The 13194-nt window shown below is 36.0% G+C and overlaps 1 protein-coding gene across 4 annotated transcripts in view; it reads left to right on the top strand.

Annotated features, from left to right (window-relative positions):
- Nucleotides 1–13194, top strand: part of LOC124217605 (DNA-dependent protein kinase catalytic subunit) — a 152725-nt gene that overhangs the window by 5632 nt on the left and 133899 nt on the right. For 3 of the 4 annotated variants that reach the window (XM_046623460.1, XM_046623459.1, XM_046623458.1), the window contains one exon: nucleotides 99–265. In XM_046623460.1, coding sequence (XP_046479416.1) covers nucleotides 99–265 — 167 coding nt within the window. Of the gene's footprint in view, nucleotides 1–98; nucleotides 266–13194 lie in introns of those variants that run through there. The other variant, XM_069135861.1, reaches the window with a different exon arrangement.

Raw genomic sequence — 13194 nt, 5'->3', positions numbered from 1 at the left:
ATTTCTATGTAAAACAACTTTTAGTCTGTCACATTTGTAAATAAATAAATACACAAAATACGTTAATTGTTTAATAGTTTTATTCTTTGGACTTTCAGGTTTGGCACTATCTGAATTGCTGAATGACAAAACTGGACTGTTAAACTTTCTTGCTGACACGTCTTACAAGCCTATGGAGAATAGTATTACGGAAGGATTTAAGCTTTTAAAATTCATCATACAGCAGTTTTATTTGTTACTTGATCGATATGCAATTGGAATCAAGGTAATTATTTAATTTTAATTATTTACGAAAATTAAAAAAAAAATGATCCACCATTACTTGAGTAAAATATCTTTCCAGCTATTGGTTGTTATTTTATATACATTTTCCCAAGCTTTACGCTTAGAAATCAAATAAATCGATGTGTCAAATCTAACGTTTTAAGACTGGGCTGAGTTTAACTGGCTTCTAGCAACCAATGATTCTGACACTGGATTGTTACTTTCTTTCATCAATAAATCATTGCCGGTTCTTTTCATATTGGCAGTGACCGACCGGTAGTGATGGTAAAAGCAGCATTCCAATGATGCCATTATGTACACTTGGGGAATACATGTCAATCCAACAAGTCATTATCCCCGCGGTATTCTAAGGTTAGATTCGACGGTCATGGGTTATGTTATGTTTATTGAGATTCAGTTATTGAGATTCTCTGTATTGCCAACATAACTGTCTAATGTAAAAAAGTAGCCGTCTCAGATTCATTGTTCCCAAGGGTACTTGCACTCTCGTATCAGAAGCTGCTGACTAACAAAAGACCCCCCGTTTTATTTCGGGTAATCCGGCAGCTCGGTATCACCGCTCGTCCGCCGTTCTCCAAATCGCCTATAATTTGAACAATATTTAGAATGTCATCACAAAATTTACTCACAATGATGTTAATTGCGGTGTTTCGAAAAATTAATATAAATTTTGTTGACAATCGTTCACATTTGATTTTTTAATTTTTTAAAAAGATTTTTGAATTTATGAAGAATAATAGGTACAAATAATGTTTGTCATTGCTTACATTAATCGAAATGTCCAACCTCATCGAGACCCACACTTGTAATATTAAGTCTCCAGTTGACGTTTCAGATGTGTATCTAACAACTTTTTCATTATTAATTCAATTTACTCATAAAATAGTTATATCTTTAAACTGTTAATTCAGAAAAATTAAATTCTCATTCGATGTATTGTTATGTCACGGATCATAAATCTTTGGGTTGTATAAAATTTGATGAAGTACCCACGGAATTCTTTTTTTTTTCAGTATTATGCATTGAAAATTCAAAATAATATTTTATCAAATAGTAAATAATCAAATGAAGACGATCTTCCACAAAATGTAGAACGCTTATTTTTATCTGGCGGGACCTAGTATAAATAGGTGTTTTTGTTTCTCCGATGGGAAAATGGAAATTATAGAGTGCCGATAACCGACATGCATGTAATATATATAGAGCTTACATAAGCATACCTACGGGTAGCGTGATCAGGCATTACCTGTAGACGCCGTTACATGGTGAGACCTGGTGTAAATAAATGTTTCGCCTTTTTGTGCAGCTCAAATAATTTCCCTAATTAGCACTTGTTGACTGTCTGAAATATTTAGGGAAGTGCGTTTTATTTGCGATCGCGCGTCTGTAATATTTACGTGCTACTGCAGTTTACTGTTCAGTAATAGAAGCAGTTGACATATCGCGTCTACATTTTAATGGTACGCGGTTCCAGCACGTATATTCATTTTCTGCGATGCTGATAAAAAATCGAAAGTTATTATTGTTAACAACCGCGAAAAAGATATTGTCATTATTTACTTGCAAATAGCAGCAGAACGGCGAAATGTAAAGAATATAAAATGTTGGAGCATCAGATACCGAAGCGGTTGCTATTTTGATTTTATTTTTTTCAAAAATTTTTCGTGACGATACGAAATTGGCAAGTTCGAAACGACGCAATATTCTTTCTGACACAGCGTGCGGTAAGTCCGTTTTACAGTGCCTGCGAAACGTACAGTAAGTGAATGTTACCTTTACAACGATCTCTAGAATTGCAATAACATACTCTGCGCACTGTGTATTTACCAGATTATAATCGATGTAAACAAACGTGGCGCTAAGGAGCGAAGGCGACGTTCGGATTACTAACAGCGATTACAAAAGGTCATATTAGCTTTTCTTTGTGTACCAATACCACTTTTATCACATCTTATCTCGAATTTACCACAACTGGTGTCAAAATAGTACATTATGTGACAAGTGCGGAAAGTCTACTATTTTGTGACACAAGTTGTGGTAAGTCAGCTTACAATATCCACAAATTGTTGCCTCATTTTTTTCTTAAAGACTGGGATTATGTGTGTTGCCCATTTACTCACTATTTTCATATTGAATCGGATATTTATTAATTGTACTGAACTGAATTATGAACACACATGTGGCTAACTTGCCAGACATAACCGGAAACAGAAGTAGTGCTTTTATTCTTACAGGAAAAGATTTCTGGGCAAACAGTGCCAACAACTTAAAATTAGATACTGAGATAACGCTTACAACTAATTATGCCAAGGATGCCAACTGACCGCCCTGTTTGATGCCGTATTTGAATAGTGATCATTGCTTATCACAAAAGTTAGCTGTATTTACTAATTTTCAAATTTCAGCTGAGATTTTGGTTTCTAGAGCCAAAAGCAAACACTATGGTTCTAGTTGTATCGGTTTTACGTTATCTTTAGAATACAATTTGATTTTTCTACGATGTTACGATCGGGTTCTTATAACATTCATATTTTCAAAATTTTGAATAATATAACTTTCAAACGATAGTGCTTAGCACTGTGGTATTATTCCTATTCGTTTTCAATAAAAACACGTTTACAATTATTCTGTGACAAGAAACACTTCATGTTTCATTTCTTGAAAATATTTTATAGCTTATTTAATAATTATTACTTGCCCCTTAGCCGTCTTAAAGGCATGTAGAAACCGATAACAGTGCCTGTATAGTGTTACAAAACTAGCAATGCGGAGAACCCAGCATCTCGCCAACGTGAAGATGCTACGGTCAAAATAAACTAACTCTCTGTCATAATTACTCAAAACTACCAGAAGATACCCAGGTATCCATAATAGTTAGACACAATCTAAATTAAGACTATTATAACATTATATTTACAGAACCCGTATATGTACGCAAATTGTAAAGGGATATGAGAATAATAAATAATGTTGATGCGAACGGATTCTAGCGAGACTTGGAACCACAGAACCCTCAAGCCTCGACCGAGCGAAGGTGCTGACACAGCGACCTGACTCCGGGTCTTACTTGAATCTCATTGGCTAATTACTCTCGCGCATTAATACAACTTATTGTAATTGCGGTCTCTTGGACTCCTCGGCTCAAGGAGCTCTGTCTTTCGTATGTGAAGTCGCGAGGTGTGCGGACGTTGGTACCGAGAGTTAATCAAATTTAGAGCCAGAGTTGGTGATCGAAAATCTCTTAAAGTGACGACTCAAAGGACTAGATTCTCGATAATGTGAATACTAATTTTGATCTCAATGTATTTGCACAAACTGTTTCAGTTGGTTAAATTAGATTCGCGTAATAATCACTATATTAGTATTTAATATTAACTACTAGTCATTAGTAACCTCGGTAATTCGCTTACAATTTTAACGTTAAATCCAATTTCATCGAAAAACGTGAGACACTTCATATTATTCAAAAACAGTTTTTCCAAATTTGACTCAGTGTTCCACATCGGAATTGATCGTGTTTGATATTCATAAATCAAAAGTTTGTGAGTGGAACTATCGTTCGTGTAAAACTACTATCTTGAACGGATTTCAAATTAAACTAAATGCCAAGTAATCAGCCAACGCGGTGAGGCCTGTTTGTCGACACTCATGAGAACAACGATCCGACGATCGCACATTTCGCTACAGTCTACGAAAGCTAAGTCCCACCGAACGTTTTATTTTATTTTGCTATCTTTATTTGTCATATCAGATTCGTATATAGTTCAACATCGTTTTTCTCAGATTTTTGAAATAATTAAATCAGTGAACGAAGTTCCACCCTTCGTACTTCGGTACAGTGACTAAACGGTGCAACAATTGTTCCGTATGTAAAATTCAGATATCACAGTACAGATGAAAAAAAAATCAAGAGATAAAGAGAGTGAGAGAGAAAAAGAGTTATAAAAATCATTGCTGTCTTAGGCTAAGAGAATCAAAACAGGATACCCGTATTGTTTCACTTAACGTTAAACTTTATGTTCATATAAACCTCGTACGGATGAATTATCCTGAATTCCAAAAATACAATCACATCCACTCATCTTTAATTTCATATTTACATCTACAATTTTGGAATCAGGATGGTCTAATCTTAGAGCAAGTCAAGAAATTTCGGTTGTTCAAAGATTATAAATTTTTCATTGTAACATAATTATTTTCATAATTTTGAATCATCATAAGTTTCATCCAAAATTTATTTTATGTTCACCGTTTCCGTTCATTGGATCATTTTTTAAATCGCTCGAACCACATTTAAAACGAATCGCTTTCAGCGTATAGTAATATATTATCATTTTTACTTATTAGCTCGTTGTTAATAATAGATTGCTAACGATCACCTATCTATTATTCATATTAGTTTCGCCTCAATCATTCAAACAACTTGCTACAGTTATGTATAGAGCTATAGTAACAATCCCTTATTATTAATCAATCATGCACTCACCGTTCGAGCGTATACACTAAATTGGTTTAAAAAAATCGACTGTTTTTTTTCTCAATCATTCAAAAATATTGATATGCTTGAATCAACTACTTATTCTCATTCAATTTGTGAAAGTGTAGTTCTTCAACTGCTGAACACGTTGGTTCAAAAGTACCGAGAGATTGGAAACGATAATCCCACGTTTTCTGAAATATTATATTAATGTTATTGCCAAATAATGTATTTGGTACAGTGTGATATTTGTTCGAGATAATCAATGATAACTATGAACAAAAAAATTTTTAATATGTTGAAACAAGAATTTGTTTCACAAGGCAGATTACAATATTAATTTAAGAAAGTTATTCATTCATCAGATTATATTACTACTTCAAAAAAAAAAAAAATCGATTCAAGCAAATGATATGTTTCAGTGGAACCAAAAAAGAATTCACAAATTATTATTCTTATAATTTAGGGATCAAACAAGAGACTCAGTTGTATGTTTGTAATATACGATATAATAGTGGAACGAAATATTGCCTCCTGAACATTTACGTTTCTCTTTCCTCGCTTCAGCGTCTTTCACGGTTCTACCGTGCTCTTCTCTTATCTCACAAAGTGTGTCTGCTTACGAATACAATATAAATGTATAATATACACATACAATTAACACCCCTCCTTAAATTTATATTATATTTAATATCTTTCTAAGGTTTTCATTTACCATATTATTTATGACAAGGCTCTTAGGTTTTGGGAAGAACGTTGCCAGAAATCTTTGATTTTTTGCGCATTTCTGACTTAAGCTTGATTTACAAACCTTGTCGTGTTTAGGTTCACGAACTTTGATGATCTGCGTGTGTTGATTTCTGGTTCAGCCTGTCTCAATCTGGGGTTACGCTGTTGTGGGCCGTGCCAACTATCACTATGCGTGAACGAAGTAATCCATTTTACACAACACTTTAATTTAAATACAGATTTATTAACAATGAGAGGTTCTTTCAATCGATTTTCAAGGTTTGATTTTACAAAGGTTTTGATCGCTTATATGATTCACTAATGGAATAACGGTAATTATATTGAAGTTCGAAGGTTCTGAATATGAGCGTTTTATGATCTGCATTGCTCGCAATTTCAAAGTGTTCTGAATGGTCTGAAGTCTTAATTGGTTCTGCGTTTAGTTTATTTCTGTTTTCTCTGGTGTCTGCAGTGATTCTCTGTTGCATTAGTTTGGTTCGAAAACGATATGCAATAGTGAAAGTTTTGTAAAGACTCCTGATTGGTCTTCAGCTACGTCAGTGCAACACGATTGGTCTTGGGAAGCCAATTGGCGCAATGCTCATAAGATACCTACTTAGTTGCAAGAATGCAGTTTCAAGTTTTCAGAATAACGCTTATCATTTTTTCCTCACATTCCTTGCGTTCGGTTAGCGAGGTTTATGAACCTGAGTTCTGCGAATTTCGATCGTAGACCATGCGGTCGATGTGCGGGTTGAAATTAGAGATATAAAGTGAGAATGAAAATTGTATATACTGCATAGCATTACGTAAATGTAAACCTGATTGTGAAATAACGGACGGTGTGTTGTATGCAGATTGTCGGTGCATGGTCATTGCAAACTGAGGTGGTAACTGAATCTAGATCGGTATGGATCTTAGAGCTATTGTATGAGTATGTGAAGCTCTCTTATAGTAATTACACGTCGGTAAGCTAGGGTACAGGGAGGCTACCGCCGTAATCATCGGCTGGGACGTAACAGATGGAGAGAAAGTTGAAAGAATTCGAGTACAAAATTCAATACAAAGCACGTAGAATTAACACAAATGCAGATGTGTGTTGAGAAACCCCGTTGGTATTGATATATGCGCGGTGTACCCGATAAAATTCAAATGAAGGCGGTCGATAGATCCTGCTGTCAAAGCAATTCTGGGTATACCTAAGCTACGATCGTCATCTGATTATACTGAGAAAGGCCATAGCCGGGTATGAATACCAAAAGTGCCTCCGGCGATTTATTAAATTGTTTTTGGCCTATCCACTTTCAATCCAAAGAAACTTTTTTCCACCAAGTTTCAGTCCCCAGGGTTGATTAATTTCTCAGTAAACAAAAAAAACGTGATCTTCGGTTTTTATTTATTTTTATCGTTTATATCAGAGATGGATTTTTGCTAATTTTTTTCCCGCTTCTTACCTGTCAAACACATATAAAAAAATCTTTGTATCGACCCCGAAATAAAAACTCGATTTTTCGTTAGCAAAAAAAAAAAAAAAATTTTAATTGCCGTTTTCAACAGTTTATTTTTGAAAGACAATTATGCTACTTACACAAAATACGTCTTTTCTAACCCTGGAAATACTTGAATTATTTCGTATTTTTCGAGTTGGTGCAACATTAAGAAAAATAAAGAAATTCATTTTTTACTAATTTTTATTCACGTATCAGAACAAACGATCATTTATTTGCTTGTGTAACAATGGAATTGCATGTATATTCTAAGGTCTTATTTATATTCGATTATGTCTACATTTTTATTTACAAAATATTTTCAATTACATAAAATGGAATTACTGTTCTCCGATTAATCATCGTTGCTATCTTCATTGATAACTGCGCTTACACCTTCCACAGTGAAAAGGTGGCTTAGTATTTCAGCTGGTCTTACAATTTTGACCAAATATCTTGCACAAGATAAATAATAAATTATTGCGGCCAAAAGAGAGCAGCATCCAGCAGTACGTCGGCCATTTGCGCAATCGCATGAATAACGAGATATTCCCGAGATCTCATTAACATTCGGATGATAATCAATAAAACAACGATATGTTTTTGCATTTATATGACGAGACATTGCGTCGGCTGCTCAATCAGGTGGTAACTATCAGCCAATAAAATTCGAACGACTTGACGCTCGCGCATAAGGTGCGCACTTTCCTCATGGACACACGGTATACACAATTTCCATCTCAGTGTGTAATGATCTTCAATCTGCGTACAACATACCATCCGTCATTCCGCAAGGGAGCTTACATCTATGTAATGCTATGCAGTTTGTATAATTTTCAATCTTAACTTTATATATTTAATTTCAACCTACACGTAGACCGTATGGTCTACAATCTAGATTCGGAGAACTCAGGTTCATAAACTTTGCTGATCGAACGCAAGGAACGCGAACGTGTGGGACGAAAAGGTGAGCAATTCACAAAGCGTCATTCTCAAATCTCAAAACTGCATTATTGCAACTAAATAGGTATCTTATCAATATTGCGCCGATTAGTCTCTCAAGACCAATCGTCTTGCACTGACGTGGCTGAAGACCAATCAGGAGTCTTTCCCAAACTCTCACTATTGAAGATCCTTATCAAACCAAACTGATGGATCAGACAGAATCATTTTAGACATCAGACAAAACAGAACTAAATCAAACTCGGAACCAATTTAGACTTTGGACAATTCAGAAGACATCATTCTAAATTATAAAACCCTCATATTCGGAAACTTCGAATTTCAGTATAATTAACGTGATTCCGTTAGTGAATCATATGAGTGTATCGAACCACTGTAAAACCGAATTTTGAAAATCAATTGAAGAAACCTCTTATTGTTAATACATGTGTATTTGAATTAAAGGTGTGTGTAAAAAGAATTATTTTATTCACGAATAGTGATAATTACTACGACTCACAACAACGTCATTCTAGTTTGAGACATGCTGATACGAGGGGTTAGTCACTCCTGAGTATACTCGCTTCTTACTTAAGGTAGTAACCTTATTTAACTTATTTTGCTTATCTACCCAAAGACCCGTCGCCGGCAAGAATCGATAAGTACCAACGAGTATTGTCAAGTTTTTAGAAAGATAAGCAAAATAAGTTGAATAATGTTACTGACTTAAGTAAAAAGCGCATGTACTCGGGAGTGACTAGCCCCTAGGGCTGAACGAGAAATCAACATGAGCAATCTTCGAAATTCGTGAACCTGAATATCACAAGGTCTGTAACTCGAGCTTAAACCGAAAATCACGCAGCGAATCAAAGATTTCTCACGATATTTTTCTCAGAACGTAACATTTGTTATTAGAAAAAAACGAATGCTCATTGCATCCAGCATTTCTATTTAGAAGACTCGATCTCAATCACATTTTTAATTTGTAATTAGAAACAAAACCGATACCAATTACATACGTAATTTGTAATTAAAATTTTTCTAATTACAAATTGCAATTGTAATAATTTTATTTTTCACTCAATTACAAATTACTAATTTATATAATAATTTCGATGTAATTAATTATACAAAGTAATTGGTAGTGTCCAACACTAGATCCAAACGATTACGTTCATCAGTTCCGATGTTGCCGCCGACCGAAAAAAGGCTCTCGCATGGAATCGATGTTTCTACAATTCACATATATTCAAAGTAGTAATTCTCTAACTGCACTGGTCATCGCCTTCGGCACGCATTAGACTTTCGTATTACTGGATAGAGTGATATTGTTGGGTGTGACGGTCAGTCTCAGACTAAACTTTTATTTAAAAAACAACTAGGAGCTTCGCCCGTGCGCGCTTCGCGCGCCAACCTCACCTCGGCGCTACGCGTCTCACTATTTCCTTATACATTGTCTATTAGACAGGTGAATTCATTTATGCTGATTTGATGACAGGTCTGCAACTGTTGATCGGTTGTTTCCGATCAACTCGACATTGCTACTGGCTCCCTACGCAGGCCTGCTCAGATTGTTTTAGTAAACGAATCCACTCACATGTACAAAACCCCCGATGTCATGAGGAGTATAACAAGGCCTGTTCTGGATAGAAACACCTTCTTTACCGACCAAGCCGACCAATTATATTATATTGTATAAAATAAAATGAGGATGAAGAGGCTGAGGAAGAGATAATTATAGGCTTTTCCGAAGCAACACACGAGTTCTCGTTGGAGGAGCTTCGGGAACTCGTTGAGGACGCGCGAGCTGCTCGAGTGAGGCCAAACAGCCATCATTATATAAATTACGGGGATATATGTATAGAAATAATTATTGAAAAATGGGCGAATGAAACTATCGTAATAATAGATGTCGAAAATACTGATGATGATGACGATGATGATGATGATAATGTTAGCGAACAGGACAACGATAATGATTTTATGGATTATTTTGAGGAATAAATCACGCTAAATTCACAATTATTGATTATATATTTTTCACAAGTAAAAATTCATAACATTTACATTTTGTATGACAAGAATGGGTGAAAGTTATAAAGAATATATTTGTAATGTATCCTATTTCTAGATTATAATTTTATCGACTAGTAAATTTTTTTAATTTTATGTATAAGCTATGATATAATTGAGATTAATTCTATTGAATATTCTGCATATAAACCCGAATATAATTGTATATATTGTAATAAATTCTATTGCTATTTTGTTAAATATTGTCCATATTATTTATACACACGATTGCAACCTAGACAATCTTTAATTAGAGGATTCGGTCCATCCACTATATCGCCATCGGGTCCTGGTGTGTAATGTGTGCTACATCTGCGGAAACTTGCGATGACGTAGTGCATTTTCATATCCTCTGGTAGTTTATCCCACGCATCATTGATGGAGTTTGATGCGAACGTGTAGATGAATTCTTTTAGTAAAAAAGCTATATCCTCGGACATCATTGCCCTTAAACCGTCCAATTCTTTGTACAGGCTGAAGGATTTCTCGAGGGAGCTGGTACACTCCACTCGAGGATCCACGGGGTCCGCTTGACCGCCTGAGGATTCACGGAATGCGCTCGATAATGCAGTTATCGATCCCGCTCGATGAGCATGATTTTCTTTAATGACAAAGAGCACAATTTATCCCACAAGGGGTAATACCACGGCAATTTCAGGTATTTTTTACCGACAATTATGGTCATTTGGAGGATTTTTTACCAACAATCATGGTCATTTGGAGGATTTTTTACCAACGGTCATGGTCATTTGAGAGATTTTCTTACCGACGAGCGGTCGGCAGAGCACATTTTATGTTACGAGCGTGGGGGTAACCTTCAAGGGTTTGCGTCTGGGATGCACGGATAGAGGAATTGGTCGGCTTGGTCGGTAAAGAAGGTGTTTCTATCCAGAACAGGCCTTGTTATATTACTGCCATGCAACCCCAATTGCATTTGGCGACTTCTTTTGCTATAGTTATTATTTTCAGATTTTTTTACGTATATCTACATATAGAGATATAGAGTCTACTGTGTCTGGTTTGTAAAAATCTGCACATGATCTTGCTTCGGCTCGTAGAAGATGCTCAATTGCACATAGTGCTCTATTTTCATGCTGATCCACGAAGACTTCAGATAGTGCTTTCTTGTACATGTTCCATAAATCTATCACGTTCGGTGGCATTTCACCGATTAGATACCATACAAAAAAATGACGTAACCGTTTCGGCGTAAGTATTGAAACAGCTTCGTCGAATATCTTCAAAGCTTCGTCATTTGTCGCAGTTAAACCCACATCCACTGCAACATCTCCAAATGTGTTCCATTCTTTTCCGTTTATAGTGCGTAAATCTATAAAACTCCCAGCATTTTTCGCATGTCCAAAGATTAGTTTGAGCTGAAATCTTTCTGTATCCCTTGGTGAAACATTTGTCATTCTGCTTACTACTTTACATGCAATTTTTTTTTTACGTTTTTGTTGCTTCTTGAAACGAATAGTAATCTGGCGTGTTCGCGTAAGTTACATTTCTTGCCATTTCATCTATGCTGTTCAAATCAAACCATGCAATAAGATGGGTTCTCCACTTTTTTTTATTTGTAGCAGCTTCGACTTCTCTACCTTCCTCAAACGTTGCGTATTGCTGCCCCGGTAGGTGTACAGGTAAGCGTGTGACTGCATGACTTCGTCCATGCATTGGCAGTTCTAGTATACGCCAAGCTGCTTCCATCGGTCCTACGTAACGCGTATCTACATAATCCTGTATTTCGTTGAATATCGGCTGATATCCTCCAAAATCACCTTCTTAATATTATTTTTTTCTCTATATTTGCGTTGCTGTTCACTCCGCAAAACACCTCATTCTCTTGTGGTCAACATAGATCCTGGTCGTCCTCTTGCCTGGTTATACGAATATTTGTTGGATATTATTCTATGGCTTATTTAGTTATTCGCACTTACAATTTTATTTTCCTTTTTTTTTGTGATACGTCCGACCATCCACCGTCTCCATCGCCTTGTCTGCTGATTGAAACTCCTCCTCTCTCCATTGCCAACGTAGATCCTGGTTGTCCTTTTGACTGTTTGGTGACATATTTAGATTTACTATTGTTTGGTTGTTACTTTTCATACTTATTACGCACTATCTGAATTTTATTTTGGTTCTGCAAGACATCCAAATTACTCACCACCTGAATTTTATTTTGGTTCTGCAAGACATCAAAGTGTCTACTGTCTCCGTCGCCGGTGAAGAGTAGCGAGAATGGTCTTTTATCTTATGATCCGATTTGGCGTGGATGAATTCGTTCTCGGCGATACACGATTAAACATATCTTAAAAATGGCCGCAGCTGCAGCTAATTCTGCTTCTCCCACGTAAATTCCATTTTTATTCATGTGTAATTTGTAATCACCAGGTGACCTAATCACGGCACCGTTTGACTCATCACCTGTAATAAAACCCGCGATTGGAGACCTATTATCAACTATATTTGAAACGATACTCAGTCTCACCTCTGCGTGTCGATCTTGAGCGCCGTGTGCACAATACGCCAGCGCGTGAAAAAGAGAATTCCCGTCGGGAATCATCTAGATAATTCTCGTTTACATATTTATTTTTTGTGTGTCAGAAACAGATAACTATAAAGATATTTCTCAAAGACTGTCATAAATAGCCGATGACAGCTGTCAATCATTTGACACTAACTTCCTAGCAACAGCAACTTTATTATTAAATGAGTTTATTTGAAAATACTACACGTTCGACTTCTCAGCGCGCATCTTGTTATGAACATAGGAAGTTTTGTTTGCTAGATGCTTTTTGTTTTGTTTTCGGCATCTCATCCCACCGCCAACTTCATGCGTATACTATTTTTATTATACTCTTTTACCTGTTGCTATTAAAATCCTCTTTTACATTTGTTCACGCGGGACAGGACTTTTTTATTAGATAGAGAGAAACGATTCGGTTGGGCATGGCCAACTATCCTCAGTTGAGTTTTTTACTTCTATCGCGCATTAAGGTGTTAGTCGAAGGCACTCCATTGGAGAAGTGTTAGATCTTGTCTCATTGAGATAGCTCTAAATCTCTCCGTTCCTACTCCATCGGGTAGATTTCTACGGATGTTTCGATTGGCGTACCAATCATCTGGCATTTCAAACGATGTTCGTCCTACTCCAGTTTGCAACTCTAGCATTACGTGTTTGCCCAGGTCCATCTTCTTTAT

This window comes from Neodiprion pinetum, chromosome 4, assembly GCF_021155775.2.
Source record: "Neodiprion pinetum isolate iyNeoPine1 chromosome 4, iyNeoPine1.2, whole genome shotgun sequence".
Lineage (NCBI taxonomy): Eukaryota > Metazoa > Arthropoda > Insecta > Hymenoptera > Diprionidae > Neodiprion > Neodiprion pinetum.
Note: the sequence above shows the minus strand (reverse complement) of the source record. Positions and strands in the feature narration are given on the sequence as shown.